The 25000-nt window shown below is 36.9% G+C and overlaps 1 protein-coding gene and 1 non-coding gene across 6 annotated transcripts in view; both read left to right on the top strand.

The window, feature by feature from the left end:
- Window positions 1-25000, top strand: part of ZNF407 (zinc finger protein 407) — a 355565-nt gene that overhangs the window by 117694 nt on the left and 212871 nt on the right. For all 5 annotated transcript variants that reach the window (XM_072852837.1, XM_072852838.1, XM_072852839.1 and 2 more), the window contains one exon: window positions 19259-19333. In XM_072852837.1, the coding sequence (XP_072708938.1) occupies window positions 19259-19333 (75 nt within the window). The remainder of the gene's footprint in view (window positions 1-19258; window positions 19334-25000) is intronic.
- On the top strand, window positions 10215-10340 carry LOC140648713 (U6atac minor spliceosomal RNA). The gene has a single exon (XR_012041325.1). It is a non-coding gene; the product is annotated as a U6atac minor spliceosomal RNA (small nuclear RNA).

The raw sequence follows: 25000 nt of genomic DNA on the forward strand, positions 1-25000 counted from the left end.
TGCAGACTTGCAAAATCTTTTGAGGTATACAGTTATGGAGTATCTCCAGTTCAAGGGAGAAGTTAAAAAGGGAGTAATAGAAAAGTGACTATGAGCAGACCAAGCAGGAAAAAAGGTTACTGTCAAATTAAATTAGAATATTAAAAGTACGGAATATAGACAAGACTTTGAAAACGAACTAGGAACTTAGTAACTGATAATCTGTTTTTCTCTTCCCCCCACCCCCCATTCATTTCTATTCCTTCTTCCTTGAAAGAGAGTAAGATGGGGCTTTTTTTGTGTAGCATACTTGAAATATGCTTATGCTTAAATAGCACTGGAACAAGCAGTTGTGAAATCCAAGGAGAGTGGGTCATGTCCTTTTAGACCTCCTTCTCCAGGAACATGCATGGCTTGACTAAGATTTTCTGATCTCTGATATGGTGGAAGAGAAAGGAAGGGAGAAGGATACTGTATTTCTAAAACAATTTTTTGCCCCTTTAATAGAAACAAACCCCATGAAGCTTGGTGACTTCTGAAATATTCTCCCACCGTAAGCATGAACCTCTATCATTGAGGTCGATAATGAGTTTGACTGTTTCTTCACTATGGGCTAAATTCCAGGCTGTGTTGTTACTCTATACTGCACTCCATTTCTTGTCCTTGTTATGCTCATTTATGCCAGAAATAGAATGCAGTTTGACAGCTATCACTACAAGTGCCTGTGGACATCATATACAAGCCAAATGCTAGATGGTGATAAATATGTTATGATTAGGCCTTGGTATCTAGATCGTATGTACTATAGTGAAACCAACACTTGTTTGCTGTCCTCTTCAGAGGAAATAGGTTTGCATTAATTTAGAGATACATTGGAAACAAAAATATCAAATCTTCTAAAATCTTTTAAAAATGAATATTTTCAGTTTAATGTGACTTGTTGCTACAATGAAATGCATCCTTTCTGAATGTTTTATAATCCTATTTTTAGTGATGCAGCTACAAAAAGGTGAGAAGAAATGCTGTGTTCCTGCTTACCAAAGTGATAAGAAAAAATTCTTTGGCAACCACAAATGTAAAAGCTACAGATGTATGTAGCAAAATATTAGAAGAATGCTGAAAAAGGGAATTCCATTTTAACCTGAAAAATACTTGAAAGAATTTGCCTGTTCACTTCTGTCAATGAATGCATGCTAGCCCTTCTTCCCCTTTGGCACAGACTGTATGAAAAGCAAGGGCAAAGATGTGTAGGTGGTGTTGGTCCCTTCTCTGCTCAGAGGTGTATCCCAGAACAGGGAAGAGTGAGGTGGTGACGCATCCCATTTCTAAACATCCCCTACTGAGTGGATACATGGAGAAGTTGATAGCATTTAGTAAAACAACACTTCTCAGGTGGAGTTCTTGAGTGGTAACATTGGCCATCCTGCAGGCAGGTTCCTCTCCAGCACAGCTGCCGGGATGTGCCAAAGACAGTTAGCAAGCATGAACTGGATCTCCAGTGTGTAATGGAGTATTATTGTACCAGCTTCACCCTTAGGCACAGCAATTTTAGCATGTCTGACAAATGTAGGGGTTAACTGGTGCTCTAGCTAAGCACAGCGTACCTCTTCTCCAGACTGGTGGGATTTATTAGGAAAAATGGCAATCTTGGCTTTGAAACCTTGTGTAAGAACGTTTGTCACTCACATGCTCCATTTTTGTAATGCCGTGATAAAAGAGACTTAATAGCAATGAGTTTGTATTTTGTTATCAGCGCCATATTTACTGACTCGTACCTTACCTTCTTCCATAACCCCTGATTACGGGCAGTAATATTAGGTAATTACTTTCATTAGCCTTAATTGTAGTTACAGTTTTACAAAATATACTAATTTTCATCAGGGCTGTTTAAACACATTTCTTGAAAAGTAAGACTTTTTTTTAGCATAAGTGATGGTAAATTCTGTATGAGTTGTCAGTACTGTTAAGATTTGTGAAGTTCTCTAATAGGTATTCAAGAAGGTAGCTTCAATGCCAGGTAATATCTGTATTCTGAAATGTTATGAAAGGGGGTTTTCATACTTCTATTTGTACTTGGCACTGTTCAGTTTTGATTTGCAAATTGTGTGTATCTTTTTTGCATTGGTTTTAATTTTGAATGACTATATCAAAACTGTTGAAGTCACCTTATTTGTAATGATTGTACTTTTGCTATTGAATTAAGATAAAGGCTTGCAGTTGATGGGTCTGCCCCCCCCAAAAAAAAAAAAAAAAATCCAGATTTTTTTTAAACTCTGGACAAGGAGACAGAGATCTCTTTATGTCTTCAGGCTTCCTAGGTGGTAGTCTTAGAGCGCATTAGATGTATTTTGTACCTACTCCTATTTCCAAGTGGAATTTCCTAGATGGATGTACAGGAGTCTAAGGCATAATGAGATCTAAATTAAAGAGATAACAGGATGCTCTCAGCACCCCATTGAACCTGGTCTGCTATGAGAAGTGAGAATTTCCTTCAGATAACACGTAAAAATGAGGTTTGTAGGATACTATTTAGCCAGGGATATTGTAATCAGATGCTAATTTCTTCCACATCTGTTGTCTTTTAACATCTCCTAGAGGTGCTTCGGGATTGGAGTTCTTCCCATGAATGGCTCTTCTAGTATTGTGTAAGCAGACAGGGTCAGTTAATGAACACAAAAAAGGCTACTTTAGATCTAGTTACAGAAAATCTTTCTTTGTGAATGTAAGTATGTTGACATTATCAGCAGACACGTGTCCATTTTGTATTGCAGAAATGTGCAAGTTCAAAGAGGCAGAAAAGTGTGATAAGAAAACCTGGCATGAACAACCAGATTCCACTGATGCATGAACACAAACACACACCAGCTCACAGATACACAAATATTCCGAGGCAAAAATAAAATAGCTTCTTGGCAGGTCTTATTAACACTTAAGTGGCTAATTGCCCAACCTGACACTGGCATTGGCAGCATTATAGAGATATTTTTTAAAGAGTGAACAATTCCTCAGCAATGTCTCCGATATCCTTCACATGAATATCCTTTTCTTTAACACCAGGCATAGAAGTTTAGCCATTTTTTAAGATCGATGTGTATTTCTGTTCAGTACAAGGAAGAAAATGTACATTGAAAGCTTCTTTGTGTGCTTGGAGTAAGTACAGAAGACAGAATATTTATGTTAAGCCAAATAATTTCATGTGCCTATTCCTATTTTCGTAGGATCCATTTTCTTCTATGTGGTAGATGAGAAAAGCAGTCTAGGGACTTTCCAACATGACTATTCTGTATAGTGGAGATTTAAACAGAAAATGTAAGGTGTTTCCCTTTTCGTCGTTACTGTTGGAATGCAGTAGCATGACCAGCTGGTGATGGGTTAAGGGATCAGCTTATAGAAATTTATCGTGCGGGGGGCTGAATGGCTCAGGGGATTAGTAATTGAATACAAATCCTGTCACCTCCAGACTGTCTGTTCACATGCAGCTCATCTTGATACTGACCACAAGTTGTTACTGTCTGATGATTTTCTGATAGCTTCCCTTTTAAAAGTTTGGTTTTTTCTTACTCCAGTAAAAGTCACCATCAGAAATGGCACTGATATTTGTTGTCACATTGGAAAACAATCTCAATTGAAAGGGCATGGAAAATGAACTTTAAATAATAGTAACTAAAATTAAAATTGGTGGAAAATAGAGGGATATTAAGAATTACAGACCAGTGAACTATAAGTGCTGGGTATTGAAATGATATTTTAGAATACAACTCTAAAACACAGTCATAATGCCAAGGCAACACAGTGTTGCAAAGGAAAAATATTTCCAAATATTTATACATGCATGCAGGCTACGTCTTGTAAGGCAGCAAGCAAATATAGCTAGTCTGGATAGCCATGCATCCTTTAACAAATTCCTTTATAACTATTTTTAAATTCCTTTAGCTAGGAGAATAAATACCTAGCTAATTGTGGCTTTAGAGTTTTGTTGTGGATTAGAGATGGATAAAAGAGAAACTTTTTAGATGGATTAAATGTGTCATCACAAAACATGCAATAAGCATACTACAGCTGACACACTACTGTTTGGGTTTTTTTTAAAAAAAAGAAAAAAGGAGGAAAAAATCTTTCAGGCATTGTTATTTAATTACCAGCACCATTATGAGATTGTTCTACTGAAACCATTGATTGTTCCACTGAGGCAGTTTATCCATTTCATAATGTCTTACCCTGCACTGATCAAGCTGCATCTTTGGTATTTTATTTTTAAGGGTATGACATGAGTCCTACAAATTATGCGTTCGACAGATACGTCATCTAGTTAAAAGAAGGGAATTCCTTTTTCTTCTAAAAGCAATTTTCTGTTCTGTTGTTGGACTCTCCAAAGGATGTGATCAATATTTCACTGTGCTTCACAAGAAGTTTTCTTGTTGAACTCATTGTACAGAAGGCAAGGGCTTGGTGAAATTGTATTGGTAGAGAAATTGATGTCATTTATATTTAGTGGGATCGTTCACACATTTTAGGCCGTCGTTACGTGAGGTTCTGTGTGTCCTCCAGTTCTCCTGAATACTTTTCAGGACTGTATGGGAGGTCCTCAGCTTTTAGCAGAATGGAAACCTTTGTTGAATCATTATTTTTTCTGGCTCTTCAACTGCAGTTTAGGTCACACTTAAGAAGCGCTAATAAAGAACGGCTTGCATAAGTAAATTCTCAGAAATGTAGGATAATGTGTGTGCTCAGCAACATTTTTAAGGTTCCACCTGTCATAGGGGTCTTGTCGTGTGAAGCGCAGGGTAGCCGTAGCACTGTCCCTCTTCAGGAGGAACTAAATTGCACCGTACCACATTAGAAGTGTTCAAATCTTGCTAGTCAGTGGTCTCAAAAATATTATTTAAAAAACTCTATTTATGATAAATTTAAAAACATTTCAGTAAAATTAAAAAAAAAAAGGGCTTTTTGGAGGATCCAGGGAGCTGCTATTTATTGGAAATTGTACTGTCTGTACAAAAAAGACAGTTGCTTTTTATTTTTAGGTGGAATTTTAAAATGAAACTAAATGAAGTTTAATGGCTTATAACATTGCATGAATTTGTCAAAACTGATCAGCTGGATTGCTACACAATGAATACTGAAAATGTTCTGGTTTTTAGGCTTATAATAGCCTACAGCCATTCAAAAGTCAAAATGTTATTTGATGATTTCAGAATGTTAATGAAATTATTATTAATAGCACATATATTAATCTTAATGATATATGTAAATATGGGCAAATGTAAAGCTCTGTTGACACCAAAAAGATTATTCTACTGCTGAAAGTAAACCTGGGGTTAAATTTCAGTGATCAAGCATAAAGCAATCTGCTCTAAATGCGTCAATAAAAAAATTTCTGATGAAGTTTAAAAATGTATACGGGCTCGGTAGATTCAGAGTGTTTGTCAGTACAAAAAAATTTTGAAAAGGAAAGTATTATTATATCTGCTTTTAAATTAGCAGAAAATAGTAACAGACTGCTCTGATTAAGTAAAAAAATGTAAAAGGCTTTGCTTCGTTGTTACCTTGATTTGATATATTATCATACCTGATAAATGGGGGGAGGGGGGATTGGGAGGGGAGAGTAGTAGCATATATAATTTTCCACTGTGGATTCATTTGGGTAATAATTCGATTTGACTGCCTTGATTTTTTGGTTTTGTGCTTTCTGTTCTTTAAGTTGAAATGGTCCTTCTCTTGTAAAATGCATGTAATTATTTTTTTTTCTTATTTGGTAATGTTAATCAAGCCGTAATACGGTTTTCATGGTTGCTTTCTTTAGTGCCAGGACATTTTTTTAGGAAGGCAGCAGGTTTATGTCCAGGCAATGTAGAAATTTCTTGTCTGTAGTTATATGTAGTAAACAGCATGATACATTTTAATTCTAATATCTATCTTTGAAAAGCTAAATTTTGCTAGTAGGATATGATATCTATATTGCAATGTGAAAAAGAGAGAGTGAACTTTATTATATAGGAGAATTTCATGGCATTTTACCTGTTGAGGGCCCTGTAGAGCCAGAAGTACAGTACAGTGACTTGACTAAGTGACAGGCAGTAGCAGCCGTGGTGTCACTGTGTATTATCACCTCATGCTAGCTGGAAGCACTCCCTGAAGCCGATCTAGGTTGTGTAGTCCTAGATGAGGTCTTCATGGGTGCTGACCATAAAAAGTTCATCAAAGTAATGAGGCGAGGCGAGAGCTTGGCGCTCATGGGCAGAGCTCAGCACCAAGGAGTGTGAACCGGCTCCAGCTGTGACAATAAAACAGCAGGTGGCTGCTGTCATTAGGGGTGGCAGATGAGGCAGGGGACTAACATTCAGCCCACAAAACTCTCATTTGTTAGCCATCGCCACTGTACCATGCAAAATAGCTTCCATCTCAGTCAATTTTACTTTGCAAAATATTACACAGTCGCCATAAGAAAATTAGAGCCTTGGGTTTACAGGTTCCTTGGATCTTATTATCAGAAAACTCTGAACTGTCAGGTTATGTGGAAAATTGGACTTTTTTTCTCCCCTGCACAGTTTGAGGATCTTTACAGTAATTTTATAATAGGGCATTTCCACCCAGGCATGTGTTTATTGGTTAATATTTTGGACTATTTTGTTTGTAACTCTTTATAAAATCAATTCCGTCAATCCATTCGGCTATGTGTTGCACATAACATTGCCTACTATCCAGTGCTATAAAAGTTGCACACTGATCAGACTATTTCTGTCTTCAGGTCTGTCCAGATACAGACATTTCATGTCATAAATTGTAGTTTTGGGGGTTCTGCTAATATGACAAATTGTAAAGAAACATAACAGCCCTTTGATTTTTGTTTGCTTATTTCTGTTTATAGCAAATGAGAAAGCATTTTGTATGTATTTAGTGTTTGCAGAGAATAATTTAAACTGCCTAAAATTTGAGGCCTTTCTTGGCTGAAAACCATCCCAGGACGACTCAGCCCTCCGATGGGAAAAGTGCAGCAAGCCCTATGGCACGTGGGTCTTGTGAGTCAAACAGTGGGGAGCTGCGTTTGCTCCCAAGTGAGAGCCATTTTACTTGCATCGTGTTACAAAGCTAAGCAGGGAGTTGTGTGTGTGTGGTTACATGTTCTGTTCCATAGCTGTGAGCGACCTCCAGGAAACCAGTGTTTTCAGGTGGTCATTTGGACACACAAGTGTTTTTGTGTACGCATGCCTCAGTTGTGAACATATTTATTAAATTTCAGTGCTCTAACAGGAATACATTCATGAAAATCAAAATGTGATGCAATACTGAATAAGATGGAGGAGCACTGTGTGTGGTACCTGTGTCGCCTTTGCTGTCATGTTTCCCTCTTACCAAAAGCGGACCTGTGGGATCCCATCATTTCATGCTAGCACTTGAGATAAGGCTTTATGGAGGTGTGTGTGGTTGCAATTACAGCAAGGATCAGAAAAGGAAAAGCCCTATAATTGAAGCTTCATTTCAGAAAGATATTGAGACTGAAAATAATTTTTCTTTTAAAGAGACGTGGTTTATGTCTCTTTATAGGACCAGGTTGTCACTTTGTATATACAAACAGAAGTCCTGTAATTTATCCAGTTAGTAACGTACCTCAGAAGCTTGGTTGGCAAGCTCAGAAAAAGCTGAATTCCTTTTATTGCATCTCTTCGGGTAATTTATCAATTCTCCTTTCTTTTTTAGGTAACATGCTATAAGCTTTTGTTTGCAAGAAAACTGATTTCTTCTTCACTTGTTTGTTCATATGTACACTCCGTATGTGTTTGTAAGTATATCTAGGCCCTTGAGATCAAAGATGTTTTTTTCTTAATTCCGTTGGGCAACTATATAGTTCCCATCTCTCTCATGCTTGATTTGTGGCCAGAAATGGTCAGAGTTAATCTCAACTGCTGGCTGGGATTGGAATATTCTTTGCCAGAGCACATTTTCTGCTGTGTCATAGATATCATCTTGATGACTGTACTGATTTGTCTGATCTATATTCCTTTGGTTTTCCTAGACTGATAACAGTCTTCATACCTAGTGCATGCAACATCCATACTGGACTGCAGGAATGGCTTTTTTTTTGTGCAAAACACGCTTCTAAATTCAGTGGGGTTTTTTATTGTCTTTATTGCTTCAATAATAATTATATCTCAGATGAGTACTCTATTAATCCCTGCAGTCCTGGCTTTGGACTTCTGTGTCTGAAGTGAGTCCTGCTGGACATCAAAGGCAAACCTAAGAAACACCAGACTTTGCACTTGGCAGCTTTAGTGACTAGTAATTCTACTGCTAAGTCTGTGGTTGAAGTGGTGAGAGGTGTTACTTTGCTCATGGGACAAGTGAAGTAACGCCACTGTTAACACCTGGAATTCTCATTTGGATAGACTTCTGTGCTGCTCTTAATATCATCCGCACACTCTACATTCAGTGCCATAGTTTGAGAGAGTTTTGTTGGTCTGTAGTACTTGTAGAGTGCATAAGAGCCTGGTCTGCATATCATGGTTTCCTCTAACAGTCCCTGTTACTTTCTTCAGCCAATCTCCTCCCGCTTCAGTGGTAGGAGGAGGAAGTTGTTGCAACTCTCAGCTTTTGGGGAGAGAGTTGGGGATGGCTGTGATGGAAATATCTGGAGAGACTGAGATGCCCGTTGAGATGGAAAACTCCAAGCTTTTATTTATGCTCAACTACTAATGAAGATGTCTTTTAACAATGAAAAATTAAACATTAATCAAACATACTAGCCAAGTGTTAGGCATACAGTATGGTTGGTCTGATACCACAGTGTTTGGTGGTTCTTAGTCCCCAAGGTAGCAATGGCCAGGCTTGAGAGTCCTTGGACAAGGAAAGCCAGAACGAAGGTGGGTGTCCTCTTTTTCCCCTGTGCTCCAAACATGGTTATGTGCATACAAGTACCAGATGCATTTTTGTAGATTGAAAGCAGTCTGATCCAAAGGATTACCTTGTTTTTTCCTTGGCTGGAACCAGTCTGTTCTGATTTGACCAGGCTGTTGTTACAGGTTCATCCATGTGGATGGTATGTCTGATGGCTACAGATTAGGTCCTGCCGTCATAGTCATCTTTATGCAGTTGCAGCTACTTTGGCAAGCAGATATTCTGAAGTATTTTGCTTTCCACCTTAAGTCAAACAGTCTTGTGGAATGCCTGGATATAAGACAAAAAGGATATGTTTTACAGCTGAATTTAAGTCTCAGGAATAAACAAATCAACCAGCACTTGCTTTTCTATGTCAAGCAAAGACCTAGGGCAAGATTCTCACTACTCTCACAGATCAAGCAGACTGCAGAGTCTTAGCTCCAGCCACCATCTATCACCAGCAGCATTTTCAAATTGTGGGTAAATTGTCAATAAAAATTGTGTATGCTTTCTGATTGTGTATGACTTCTGAGCAGTTCAGTCATCAGACAGTGACCAATTTATTCATCTCATTCCTTTCTTCGTACCTCGCAACTTTGCAAAAGACCACAGGCACTATAGCTGCTGAATTGACTGAGTTATATATGGTGGCACTGCTACTGCAGGCCCTATATGTTTTCTAGCTCACAATCAACTATCTTTATATTTGATTTGATTTCCTTTAAAGACAGGCAAGAGTAGATTCTTTTGATGACGAGGATTTCACTCTCAAGCTAGCTCTTCCTAGAAGCTCTGCATAAATGTGGTAACTCAGTCTGCAGTACAATTTCTGAGCAGTTAGGAAGAAGCTACAATATCAGAAGTGACTTTTTGTTCAGGAAGAACAAAAGAATAAAATTAAGTATATTTGTTTGGCTCTATCCATTCTAATTTTAAGTAGAAACTTATTGAAACATCCTTATTTTGATATAGTTTTACAGGCTGTTTCTTGCATTTTCAACATACATAGACTTTGCTCCTTAGAATCGCTGGGAAGCTCTGTACAAACTGTCTGCAGAAAGTCAGATATTTCAAAACTCCTCTCAGGGCACTTAGAGATGTGGTTCACCTGGCTTTCCCAAAAGGTTGAATCTACTTTGAAGAACTTCCACTTCAAACATTAGTCTGTTCATCCTGCTGTCTCTTTCCACGTGCAAGATGATGATATGTGGAACTGATGCTTACTACATCAAATTCTATATCTGAAGTCCTGAGCATGCTAGGAAGTGGACTGGATCACAAGCAGGTAGACAGACCAATGTCTGAAGAAAGGGAGGGAATGGAAAAGGGAGGGACCAGAGTTATGGGAATGTTGGATGTACGTATTGTGAGAAAAGAGAGGACATAAGCAACTTCTCGTGGCAAGGTTGGTAGGTGCTCTTTTGATCACAATGCTTATAGCTGTAAACCTTCATTTACATTTAAAACATTCCTGCAGTCTCATTTAGCATAACAAGTATGTTCTCTGGTGTCATCTTTCTGGATGTTGATGGTAGTCTCTCTTAGATGTAAGGCACTCCCAACACGGAGCCTAAGGTTGCATTTCAGAATTTAGGCAAACAGGTTCTGCATTGTTGTAGACTGAGAGGTTGATAGCGGCACTACAGAAAGCACATTGTGATTCTGTCTTTTTTTTTTTTTTCTGTCTTTGTGCAGCTGTTAGATTACCAAACACCTGTTAGAGGTGACAGTTACAGATGTTTGATAACCAATGAAAATTAATAGAACAGGTGATTCTTTTAGCTTAGAAGTGATTTGGTAAGGTGTGTTTAGAAATGTAATTACATACTGCTGCTGTCTACCGTTATCACTTAACATTCATTAACTCCTCTGAATATCGAAACAAACATTCTTGTAGCAGTACTAATTTTCTCATATATTTGTAAGGTGATTTCCTGACAGAGTGAACACCTTCTGACTTTAAAGTTTTTGCCACTGTTCAGCTATTTTTAGTCTGCTCATTAAGCAAACAAAATAAGTAGAGAGCCATTTGTTTACTTACAGTTATCAGTTTAGCAATATACTGTATAATAAATAATCTCCTATTTATTTCTTTTTTTTACTAGTCTATTTTTTTTTTTTACTCCATGACAGAATTGTGGATATTTAGATGGACAGTAGATCAATTCACATTCAGTAGGAAAAATCAGGTTTAAAACAAAATTAAAATATTTTATTACATTTAATTTTGTTTGAGAAGAATACCCAGCAGCATATTGTTGAAGTAGATTGTTATTTTTAGTAATGGTGCATGAACAACTTCAGTTTTCTTTCTAAGCATAGGTGTTTGGGGAGAATTAAAAGGTATGCATTTCCTAAAATTGATTGCATTTTGTTTGTTTTTTTGGTCTGACCTGTTTCACTGGTCATTAATTTTTAGTCTATTAATAAATGATATTTTGCTGTCAATTTTAGAGCCTTCCTAATTGCTGATGTTTGGAGCGCGGGGCAGTGAGGGGATGCCACCACTTGAAACTCTCCATTGTTCATTTAAGATGTCATAGGGTACCGTAAGGAAAGATCCACTTGTTTTCAGAGAAATCCTCTACTTTTAAGCTGACTACTATTTCCCTTGGTTTGCATGCTGTTATGGCTTGAAACAGCAGACATGACCTTCTGGTGGTGTTTTATTATGGTATTATGAAATGGATAATGCTTTGGGCCCTGTTCTGTCACTTTTTATGCTTGCACATCTGAAAGTGTATTGGTGGTGTTTTATATGGTCCAAACTATATTTCTTATGTGTAATATCATGCTGCCTCATTTACTGAAATATTTGTCCATGCGCTAGTGTTTAATTTTGCCATCCAGCCTATACGCATTGAGCCACACAGTAAGATTCTTTTGAAGTAACTAAGTCCCATTTTCATCAGAGAGTTATGCACTAGAGAGTGCAATGGCTTTCTTCCTCCTTTAAGGAGGCAAGGTGTGTGGTCTCTGGAAACTTGTCAGTGAACATGATACAGTTTATGTGCACTGTATGCCATGTGAGCGGCTTTTTATTGTATCTCCAAATCTAAAAGTTCCCAGTTGCACTCTTAAGTTTCCTCTCACCTTTATGTTAATAACAGTTTTCACTGTCTGAACTTGGCTTATTCATGCATCTGCTATTGAAGGGTACTTTTTGTATTTAAAAAGAACCACCACAAAATGCCTAAACCAATAAAATTCAGAATGGACCTATAGCTAACTTACAGGAAACCTTTCTGATTTCAGTTACAAAATAAATAACTTCAGGTGACGCACACAATAACAAATATGTGAGTTCCCTCATGGGGGAGGACATAATGTAAATACTGCCAGTGTATTCCTCTTTTGCCATAGTCCTTGCAATGACAAACTAAATTTCTGCCCTGGATGGTTTACATTGTAACATACAACTCTTTTAAGAGGGATGGTGGGAGGACTCAGCAACTTTGGATGGCAAGATCTCTCCAAGCCAGCTTGAGTGGAACAGCAGAGGATGTTTTCTCTTTTATTTAGTTTTCTCTTTCTTTGTACCCAGGTCTCTTCTGCCAGAATAAGTAAAAGGAGGTAATTGTGCCCATTGCTACTACTTTATGGCCACGTGGATAATAATTCTTTCACATCCTGAGGGACGCAGATTGGTGGCAGAAAGCAACAAGAATATGTTGAGGGATTTCACTCTCTTCTGGGCGATAGATTCAGGAATATGCAGGAACAACACAGTCGATTGATTGATAGTGTGCAACTCATCCATAATGATCTGTCTGATATAGCAGTAAATTATTCTTGAGATTGATGCAGGTCATTGAACAGCACATTGACAATCCTGTTGTCTGTCATCCTGTTCAAAGCAAGTCAGGAGTAGTAGCTGCTGTGATACTCAAGTCTACCTTGGGTGCAAGCTGTGTACAGGTGTTCCACTAATATAAGTTGGTGTCTTCTCCCTTCATTTTTTTTTTCGTTGGGCACCTTGGCTTCATTGCTAGGTCATCCCAAGTAACAGTAAAAATGAGATGAGGTATTTTTAGAAGAGAAGGTTGTAGTGTGTTGCACTGATGATTGCATATTGTAATAAAATTAATTTTTTAAATTGTTGGGTTTTGAACTTCAGCAACAAAATGTCTCCATGGCAAAGTTGAAAAGTTAATAAATAATTAAGAAACATACCTGATTGTTGCATGGAAAATTGTAAAAAAACTCCCACCTTCCAACTTAAGGCAGAAAGGATAATAATTTTCAGAAATTTTAAAATTACATTAGTCTTTAGGTTCCATGAATTACCATGATATTCTTGCTGTATTACTCTGGTTCTTGTCTTGTTAGTGATGGCAAAGTTGTCCTCATTTGCCTCTTCTGGTTTCTTTTTTCAAGAGAAAAAGTTTGCATTTTCCGGTCTGCCAAGTTGCTTGCACTTGAAGAAGAGAAGGAAGAAGCCACATATGCCAAATGTATGCGTTTTACTTTCCAGTTTAATTATGAGTGTTAGTGAGGGTGGAGCATAAAATAGCCATATCCTTCTTTAACACATGGGGTCAGCAGGGAGTATAAGGCAACGGGTCACAGTGCTCTCAACATCGCAGACTGGGTGATTACGCATGACTTGTTAACCTTCTGAAATGTTATTGATTTTTTTTTTTTTAACTTAAGAATAACCATAACTGTTAGCTGGAAGTAATAAGACCTGCTTCATTTGGCTGCTAAATGAGTCAGCAGAAAACCCCCACTTTCCTATGCAGGGTTCTAGGACTTGACGTCCTGTCACAAAGGGCATGAAGTTTTTCAGGTATTTGGATGTTTTCCACACTAGACTTCGCCCTGCCAGATATTTACTTGAACCTGACATCTTGTCACAAAGGGCATGAAGCCTTTCAGACTACTGGATATCTTCCACACCAGACTCTGCCCTGCCAGATACTCTCTTTTAAATTGAGTCCCTTGCGCGCAGTCATGCAAGAGAGTTATCAGCGCCCCAGTCTGGACCCTTCAGAATCAGCAAACATCCACGAATGATGGACTTGAAGAAATTCCCAGGAATTTAGACTTTTGATGCATGGAAAAAAAGATTACTTGTTCATAGAAAACCATTGCTTTCTGGGCAGTTCTGCAGTTTCCTCTGCACTCTTGTTCTTGAAGCTGACCTGCAGAATACAAGATCCTGACAGACAGATGAGAGTTGGGTAGCAACTTTTTATATAATTTTGAGACTTTAAAAACTTAAAGTTTAAGTTTGTATAGACTGTTTATGTACTATTTGACTAAGTGCTGATTTGAATATACGTGTACGAATCTAAAGTACATGCAAAAATCTGTAATTACATATACAAAATTTTATTGAACATTCCGAAATACATGTGGGTCACGATATTCCTTGAGAAGCTGCACTATTTCTTTCTCTTACTAATTGATACACCTGTTGGCATGACTCCATGTGAACCACTCATTCAACTACAGGCAGTTAGGGTTTGCAGCGTATTTCAAGACACGGTAAAGAACGAGAGCACTTCATTCAGGTAATAAGAACCATCGAGTCCATGCTGTTATTTACTTGCCACAATGTACTGTCCCCCTTCTTGGCATGATCTGTGCAGCTTGCCTTGATTTTTTTGGTTTCTTGCCTCAGGTGAAGATACAGGGATAGAAATTCAAGCATGGATCATGGAAAACAAAAACTGATGCAGACAGGATAATATATTATTTCCTCATATTCTGTGATGGTGTATAAAAGTTTAAGAGATCCTTTTTCTTATTATTACTTGAAGCTGTCAGATCTCCCAGGTGATTTATCCAAAATGGTAAACCATTCTATCCTTTCTGAGTGCCTAAAACCCATGATAAAACCAAGTACTAAATACTAATAATTTAAAAATAATAGCATTCTGTTCTGCTTTTTTTTTTTTGTTTTGTTTATGTTTTGGGCTTTTAAGGAGCTTTTTAAAACATCCTATGGACTTGGGGCCTGCACATGTCATGCAGTAGCTTACCTGTATTCTCAGATTTAGATTCATGTATAAAGAGGTTCTGGACACTTTAAAGGAGATGTAAAGGATATTGAGAATATGAATAAAGGGTAGATATTCATTGTTATTCTCCTGGACTTTTCTGCTGTCATTGAACATCGTTGTCTGTAAGATAAATTCTCCAAGAGAAGTTGCAGGGAGCAATGTATCCACTGAGAAGTGATTTAAAATTGCTCTTCAACTGCTGGATACCTTGTTTGTAGAGTCCTACAAAAATAAATTTTCATGCTGGTCCTCCTGAGCAGTTATGTGCAGTTACAAGATGACTGGTCTGTTGACGTGGCTTCAAGAGACTTTCTGGTAGAGGTAAGATGTAGCTCCTTCCTTGGAACTAGGCCAAAGCTGAGCACTTGGTAAACACCCAGGAAATAACAGATTTCATGACTTAATGGTCCAGAATGCTCATTTTGGTTTGTGTGTGATTGTTTTTTTAGCTTGGCTTTTCACTAACACAACGATGTACGTATTAAAAAGAAAAAAGCTATTACAGATTCAAAACATAATAAAACCTAGAATCTTTTGCCCTCTCAAAACAAGATACTTCACAGAGCACAATTCTCTCCGTGCAGAGAAAATGGAAGAACAGACAATGCATGACAGATTGTTCATAGTTCTTGGGTACTGTGATGATAAACATTGTACATGCTGAAGAACTTGTAGTACACTAGAATAAAAAGTGGAAGTAAAGATTGTCCAATAAGTTTCTTTATTCCCAGAATTAGAAGTCCCTTTGTTTCTTTTGTACATTAAAATATGCTTTTATAACTGAAGACAAGTCTGTAGAGGCTCCTAAATCAGTTACAGACAATCTCGGCGTGAGTCCAAGTACTGTTTGATGACTGCCATGGAATATGAGTGGACATGTTCCTACAAAGCCACAACTCTTCTAAACTGAAAACAGAATATTCTGCAAACTTATTTTGGGAAAGGTGCTCATATATTTATGATTGAAAGTTATTTTTATTTATAGCTTATGTGCAAAAAATTGTCCATAGGGAGTGTGGATGCTATTCTAAAGCTCTGTGCCATTTTTTCAACTTGTCTTTCATTTATCCTGAAGTTTGAACATAGAGTGTGTAAGACAGAGCATGTTGCTAGTTTGGAGCTAGAGTAGTGGAAAATCACTAAAAAAGTGAAACCAACAGAATGCCACTGCAAGCAAATGAAATCCTACCTACTCACGTTTTTCCACTGCAAGAGGAGGCTTCTAGAAGCAGTCTTTGTAACGAATGGAGGGAACTTCCAGTGACCATGACTTGGATGCATAGACTAGACATTTCTGCCTTACAAGAGCTGATCCTCAGGAGAGCAGCTGGGCTGTGACTTCTTGTCTTCATGTGGGTTGGGGATGAGTATGTCCAGATCAGAGTTTGTAAAACTGGTTCCAGGCCTCTAGTCTGGCCTGGTTTGCATGTGTTGGAAACAGCAGAGTATGTCAATTACAGGTTTTTCCTACTCCCTTTATGATGTGTTTCTGAAACCAGTTAGTTTCTAGCATTTGCACACTTCTATTTCCGCTAGAATTAAAAAACAAGAAATGAGAAATTCAGCAAAGCCTGAATTGGTGCTTACTGCAGCTGAGAGAAAGATTCTCTTTGATTTGAAGATGTATTAGAGCAACGTATCTTGAAAGCGTTCACTCGTTGAGTCCTTACTGGTGCCAGCCAGACTCCCCTTAAGATTCACTTGAAAAGACCAAGGCTAAGTCATCTATCTATTCAGTTCTGGCAGTATCTTAGGAATAACTGATTTACATCAGCAGATGTAAATTGTTGGCATAGATAAAACCAGTATTTTTTGGCTACTAAAACAGTAATTGCTTAGAAACCCAGAGTTAACAATGTACTGAAAACACTTTTTGTGTTTGTTTTGTAAAGCCAGCAAACACCACTACCACCTCTCTCTTAAAATCACCTGCAGCGTGTGGTAAACATATACAAATAGTTCCCACACCTGTAGGGTTTTTTTGTTTGTTTTAGGTTGTCCTCAAACTCAGCATCCAAACCAAGATGTTTAGACTTTGCACCAATTCTAAGGGAAAAAAATATTTTGTTTCAATAAGGGCTGTCTCTGTTTGTTGGTAATATTTTTTTACCTTGTTCTCAATTTCTTATGAAAATAGCAACTTTGCTTTTATTTTTAAGGCCTGATTCTGTAAGGTGGGCTTAATGTATTAACTTATTCTGTAAGGTTCCTGAGCTATGCTGAGCACTCCAGGCTTGCATGGAGGCATTCTGCACTCCTCAAGTCTTAAGTCATTAAGCCTTACATTAAAAGCTTAAAATGTTAGTAGGCGCTGAGGCACTTACTGAGTCAGTCTTCCTTTTATTTGTGCCATGTAACAGCAGTAAAATGGTTACTCAGAACCTAGATACAACAGAGAGGAGGCAGCTAACGTGAGATTAATTGCTTCACATTATTTACAAGGCCTTTGTCTTTGATTTTGCAGAAAGGTATGTCTGTCTGTACCCCCTGCAGTTGTGCGGTATAAGAAATGTTCAGCTTTTGTTTGTAAGCTTCAAGTACACAGGCTCAGAAGAAAAAAAAACTTCTCTAAAAATACTGTGTAGCTGGTCGGGATCTTTATATTCCATGTAAATAGCAAAGTATGCCTTTACAACTTTGATTGCACATTGCCCTTTCACAGTAATATCTTTGGGTTTGTTTTTCTTTTAGAGAAGGGGGAGAATAGAGGTTTGTAACAGGAAATACAAGTATTACTAAATTAAAATCTGTTTGGTACCTTTCACAGCTGTGTGGAAATGGTTAGTATTTCTGCCGAAAAGCAAGGGCAGTATCTTTTGAATGCCTTGTGCTGTTATTAGAACACATTTTTTTAATTTTGTTACAATTATTTTTCCCTATGTACAGTAATTCTGATGACACTTGCATAGTAATGATGGTAACGGTGTGATAGATTATTCACAGTTGTAATGATTATGATGCCATACTTATAAATAGTGTAGGGAAAATATTTAAGATTTTTTTTAATGTCTTTTTGTAAAAAATGAGGAAATTGCTATCATTTAAATAAGACAGAATTATATTCTTACACCTTAAGGGGTGCACAAGAGAGATTCTCTGTAATAATGTGAAAGTGCCCAAAGTAGATCAGACATGGAGAAGCTACATTAACATATTTGTAAAGGAAAAGTACTGTCTCTTGGCTTTTGTGGCTCTTATATCCCATAGTGCTAGTGTTTTACAGTCCTTCCATTGTCCATTACTGCAAACACGTCCAGATGAATTCAGCGTTTAATGTTAAAAATCTTATAACATGCCAGTTTGATTTGTAGCCCTTCATATCATGGAATGCTAATTAAAATCATATTTTTGCATATGTCATGCCTTTCATGTACATATGCAAATAGAGTCTATTGCCTTTCAGCTATTAGTAATTAACTTTATGAAGGACAGCTGTAATACATAATTAACAAAAATGTTTGCAAGCCCTTTTCACACTGAAAGTTGCAGCAGTAAAATTTTTGCTTATCAAGAACCATTTTAGTTTGAAGCTTCAGTCTGATATCTAAATTGTTTGAAGCAGTCACATGATATAATTAAATTGATGTTATAGTCTTATCAGCAGAAGAACGGTACTTGATAGACTCCTATCTGTTTCATTATGTGTGTCACCAAAATTAAAGCAAATTATCTGTGTTTTATTTGGTAGAAACATAACGCCAGGTAGTATATATTTTGTTGCTGCTGTTGATGCTTTGAACACTGTCTTGCCAGTTTGAACAGTATTCCTGCTCAAAGTGTATTCATGAACATGTGCTTCACCTTTTCCATCCTTTTTTTTCACAAGGCTATAAAATAACTAAGGCTATTGATTTGTTTCTGTGTATATCTTTAAATAATACAATGAAGTTTGACCAGACATAAGCAGTGATTAAAGCATCTGATCTTGCTGTATTTTTATGTTACTTATTGAAAACAATGGAACTACTTGTATGAAGAAGGGTTGCAGGATGGGCCCATTAGGCTTAAATAAATTCAAAGGTGTAACTAAAACTGTATCAGTTTATAAAATGAGAAAACGTTATTTAGGGAAAATAGACTATATTGTCAGTATATTGTATGAGATGTTCTAATTTGCAAAGGGAAGCAGAAATAGATTTTTCCATTTTTTGACCAGTGATGTATGGTTGTGATTTACTTATTCGTAAGAAAAATAGCCATGTGACTGCAACCTGAAGAAAACCTGTCGTTACAGAATGGACTCCCAGATTTAAATTGTAGGCTAGCAGGGGTTTTTAAAAGTCCACCTTTAATAAAATATGTTCAAGTGCATGCTCAAACCAGAAAAATACTGTATTAAAAAAAAAAAAGTATTAATAAAAATAATAATCTTCCTGGGTTTTCTGTTTGTTTGGTAGGGTGGCGTTTGTGATGAAGAAGCATTTGAATACTCATTTACTGGGCAAGCATGGAGTTGGCACACCCAAAGAAAGGTAAACTACTCGAAAATTCTTTCTCATTTTACCTTATACAATATGTGGAGACTTTATCTGGAATATTTAGCTTACCCAAAATGAAATCACCTGGACTTTTAGCTCAACTCCAACTACAGAGGGAGCTAATGTGCCTAAATGCTCTGCCAGTGTGGTGCTTATGACATGTCTGTGGGTGTCAATAGAAAAATTGCTCTAGAAAGCAATTCTATGTAAAAAGTGTACGATTTGCACCTTTTGGGGCATTTTTTGACAGGTGATATTATTTTCTCAAAATTTCCATAGTTGTAACTGTGCCTCCAAATACAAAATCAAATATTCTTTTTTTTTTCCCTTTTTTTTTTTCTTGCTGGCCTTGATGCTCATAGGTTTATAAAATGAGTTTCTGAGATTTATGTTGATCACTGAGGTCAAAGCCACAGAGGAATAAAAAAAAAAGTTTCCTTAGTGTTCTTGGGGAGGAACAGGGATATGGTGTTTTGACTATTTTTAAAATGAATTAATTTATTTTTTTCAATCTGTGTGCAGTTACTTATTTTCAAACTTTTTTTTCAAGCAGGTTATTTTTTCTGTGGTTTAAAATTTAACTGTGTCTTACAAACTAAATTGTTCATCTACAAACACAGTACCAGATTTTGCATCAGATTTATTAGGCACATTGTGGCATAGCTATTGCTATTTTATTGAATTTTTGGGGCAACTAGAAACTTGATGGTTTTTGGATAGCCAAAAGATCGTGTATTCTCTTTCAGTCTGGGTAGATGGAAGTATCCTACCTGCAGGGTTCATTGCTGGATACTTGATACTGTTTCAAGTATTACTGCCTTGTAACTCAGTCTTCCAGTGTAGGCTTTCATAAATAAGGAGTATTTTCTGGTTTTGATATGAAAGAAGAGGAAATTAAATGATAGCTAGGAGTTGTAGGAGAACACTGCAAAACTCTTTCTGGGTCATGTTCATGTCTTATTAAAGACACTGGAAATGGTAGTTGATTAGACCCTTTCCTCACAAGTTTGTCACACTTAAATCACTGAGTGACCTAAGAGTAGAGTTTTGCATTAACACACCATATACACCTTATGTTTGACTAAGCACCTATTTAAGCGGTGCTTATGTTTTTAATGAGATTTCCTCTACAATGAGCTTAACCAGAATTTCCCTAAGACACGGTTATTTAAAGAGTTTTGAGACATTCTATTTCTTCTCAAATATAGAATGATGCATTGAAACAACAATTACAGTTTCATCAAAGCAGATACCATATTAAAGTTTATGCTGGTTATCTTTTGTCATAGCGCAACAATTACGAAAAATGTTTTGCTCTGGTGGCTTATTTTATAACTGGAAGCATTCAATACCAGTATGTTCTTTTACAAGGGGGTACTTACTGTATAATCATCATAAATACAACATAGAGATAACTTGCATTACCCTAGTGAATATGTGTGCAATAAAGGATACATACAATAGATTTCCAAATATAGTATCTTAGCCTGAGAGGCATATTTTTAGCGATCATCATCTTGAAATGAATTCCTAAACAAGCAGGATGCTATAACCTAAATTGTTTGTTGCTGGCTTTTGTTTGCGTATTTCTTCTGAAAGCATTCTGGCTGTTTCCATTTTCCCCATTTCTTCCTGTATTCCTCAGAGGCTTTCTGGCTGGCCCTCCAGCATGGCACAAAGAGGAGGAGGAGAGGGGTCCCTCCCCTGCCGCCCCTCCGCAAGGTGGCAGGTTCACAGCCCTTGCAGCCCCAGCTGCCCGAGGAGCAGAGAACCCAGCTCAGGCCTGCAACCTCCCTGCCCCATCTGCTAGCGCAAGCTGTTGCAGCTTTACCCCCAGGCCAGCACAAACAAGTTATATTTGCGTGACTTCATACTCTCTTCTTTTGAAGTTTCTTCATCCATCTTTTGAATATTTCTTATGTACAATACCTTTTTAGCTGGCACTTCAGCTTAATGTAGAGCAGCATCAAATAGTAGTGGCAGAGCTACAACAATATAATTTTCTAGTAGCAGTCCCTCACTGGTGATAGTGAATGTTTAAGCCACGTGATCTAGTGCGGTAAATACCAAAACACCATTGCTTTTCTTTCCAACCTTTCCCTTCCTATTATGAGAGAGTTTGATGCCTTTTAATGGCTTTAGGAACCAAAGAAATCCTTCTTCAGCATGTTAAACCATCACTTTGGGTATAAACATATTATAAATTAAGTTTATGTAGTTTTCTTACCTATTTAAAACATTAATGCCTTGATTATAATTTTGCAAGCTTGCTATTTTTTAATTTCTCTAGGACAATATAATTAGTTTATTCTTTATGTTTTGAATTTGATTCTGCCCTCTGATACATTGCATATTATAGCAAATACTAATAGAAGCTAGCTAAATAGGCTGTGACAATTAAATTAATAATGCATTTTATTTGCAAGTGTTTAGTCTTCATGGTTTGACTGATATATGCAAAGATGGTAATTTATTAAAAGTAAATTCATGTAATTGTACTACAGAATTTGATGGACCAAAAAAAGTTGTCAGCATGACTATCATCAAAACCAGAAAATTGAAATAAGTTCAAAAGGGTGCTTGAAAAAAATATTTATAACTCATACACCCTGAGAAATTGGTGCCCTTATAACAAACTTCTCAGAAAGGAATTTCTAGTGACAAACACTGAGATAGTTCTGAGAGGGACAGAAAAAATACATTTTCAATTTAGTAAGCAGTACTAAACTAGTGCTCCTTGCTCTCTCTAACTTTCCATAACCCATAACTATTGCTTTTTTGTATGCACAAAAGGGAGGTGTTATGGAGGCTGTGGAAGTGTTTGCATGTGCAGATATAGAAAACAAGTATAATCCATAAGATTGCTACTAAAACATCTTTTGTTTTGAAATATTTTTTTTTTTGGAAGACAAAATTGATTTAAGGGGAAAATACTGTGCAGTTGAAAATCACAGAAGTTTAAAAAAATAGCCTTGTAGTAAAATGTCTGCACATTTCAGCCACAAAAAACCCTACTGCCTAGTCCATTATGATCATTACCATTTAATAGCTAACTCAAAAGTGGAATGTTTTAACACAAAAATTCCTCTAAGGTATTTTTTCCTGTTATTGGAACTGTGATACTGATTTATTGTCAACTTGAATGTGTCTCAAAACTGGCATGTTATCTGCTAAGTCCAAGGCCAGTACATATTTGGTACTTCAGTGTCAGTAATCTTCATGGGACCTATAACTATATCTTATTGGCAGGATAAATCTTTGGCTACACCTTTATTGTGTCTAGGAGACAATGTGGTTGAGGACAAGGTGAATGCATCAGTAGTGTTAATGGTGCCAAGTTCTAATTTCTGTTACATCATTACATTACTTAGGCGTAAATTGTGGCAAAACAGAACAGACAGACATGTTTCACTGTTGAATATACGATATATACACACACACATAAAAATACAAGCAAGAAAATTAAATCATTCATGATTAAAAGTCATTCATCAGTGAGACTGAATTTTGCCACTGTTAAGCACAACTCTGGATTTAGAAATTTTTTAAATGAAAAATACATTTAATTATTCTTTAGAGATTTTTTTCTGCACACCATTAGTACTGTACAATATGCGTTTTATAGTTTATAAGACTTTTTAAACTAGAATTCTACCCGATACATCTGTTTAAACTATTTTTTATATGTTTACCACAGAAAGGCCTTTGCTGACAGTTAATTACCTCATCTTCCTTATGAATTTTAAATGATGAGTTGCCTCTAAAATAACTTCTTGCGTATAAGTAATCCCATTGAGTCAAATAGGATCATTCATATATACAAAGTTACATGGAGCACAAACACTTGCTGAACTGGAATCTGTGTTACAAAACATTTTCTGTAAAGGCCATTAATAATATGTTTGATTTTTGTAAGGTTGTTCCTGCGTTTTTTCATGCGCTTTAAAAATTAGATCAATGTTACAGTGCTAGTAATGTCATATGAAGATCATATGATTTTCAAATTATCTTAATTGATTGGAAAAGTTGTGTAAAGATTTCAACTTGAGAGCAAGAGCTATAAGTAAATACTATTACTGTGTAATAGCAGCCTAAATATATTTAGGATGCTTTTTCAAGTAATGTTGGAAGATAGTGTACTTCTAAAATTTGTGTATTTTTTACACAACGGCTTTGAAGTAAAAAGAAGAATTTCCTAGGTGCCTGTTGTTTGATGTGCTTGCACAAGCCTGTGTGAATTTTGGAATATCAAATGCTACTAACGTGTGGTATAACTATCGTAAAATATACAAGACCACATGGTATGTCATTAAAAGGCATGGTTGAGGTCTGAAAGAAAAGTAGCCAGGAAAAATGAATGGGTTTTGTTCTGTATACTCTTTAGAAAATGGTTTTGTAATAAATTGCATTTTCCTCTGATATTTCCATTTTGAATGTAAAACTAGAAGTGAGTGAAGTCCTTCAGTCCAACTCTGTTCTATTTAATTGAACTGTTAATTCTTCTTTTGAAACATTTTTCTTTGAGTAGAGAAATTTCCGATAGTAACTATTTGGTATGCCTGTTTTGTGTAATATTACCCTGTACCTGCAAAATAAAAAGATCCAGTTGATGTTACAGCAGATTTTGGGAAAACAAGTGGTAAAAGTCACAGAGTGATGTGTCATACATACATATATGTATGCAATCATCTTGTAATAACATGTTCTGAAAGAATTAGTTCTCTAAGTGACTGTCTCACAGAAAGATTTCCAGTTAGAAGTGTTCGTAGTACATATGAATACACAGAGGAGAGGCTACTTGTAACCACCGGAGGGTAGTGTGCTGGGTCTGGCCATCAAGCCTTGTCATCACCTTTTACTGCTTCTTGCAAATAATTTTGAGCTTTTCAACTGAAACCTAACATTACTAGTTTAACTGAATGGGAATGAAAAACTTACTTAATTGATTGTTTCCTGCATTTGGCTTGAAAAGGATCTTGGAGAGTTGCAGAATCATTCTTCGGAAAAGCCCTAAGGAAGGAAATGTAGCTTTTCCTTGAAGTACTTACTAGACGGAAGCTTGTGACGAGAGGAGGGGAGTGGAAAGGACTCAATGTTTTAGCATTAGTTAGCAGCTGAAGTTTTACCCAAGATCTGTGTTACTTGACCTTCGAAAGCAGTATTTTCCTGTGGAGTTCAGCTCTTGGCTGGTGCTGTACTGTTTCAGAGTGTGAGCATAGGTACAGGCTCCACAGTCGCTTGCTGCCTGAGTGCTCTTCTCTGTCTGTGGCTGACTAAAGGAGCGCCAGGAAGCCGTTAGGGTTACCTGAGCTTCCTCAGGTACAGACGTAGGTGATGCACTGAAAATTCACAGCTAGCTTTCCTCTTGGCTTGTTGTCTGTACACGCATCATATGCGTTTGCTTTGCTATGAAGAAAAGAAAAGAGTAGGCAGCCATTTATGCTTTTGAATACTGTTTTCACAAAGACAAGAAATTCAGCATCTTGTCAGAAAGAAAAATAACAACTGAAGGACTGTAAAAGAATGAAGTTATTTTACTACTACTCCTTATTTGTTCTTCCCATCAAATCCTGGCAATCTCACAGTTCAGCTCAGAAGGAGGGGCAAACTGAAGTAAGTTTATTTTAGTTGTCAGGTATGGTGTGAGATGTTTTGGAAATT

This window comes from Ciconia boyciana, chromosome 2 (genome assembly GCF_034638445.1).
Source record: "Ciconia boyciana chromosome 2, ASM3463844v1, whole genome shotgun sequence".
Classification (NCBI taxonomy): domain Eukaryota; kingdom Metazoa; phylum Chordata; class Aves; order Ciconiiformes; family Ciconiidae; genus Ciconia; species Ciconia boyciana.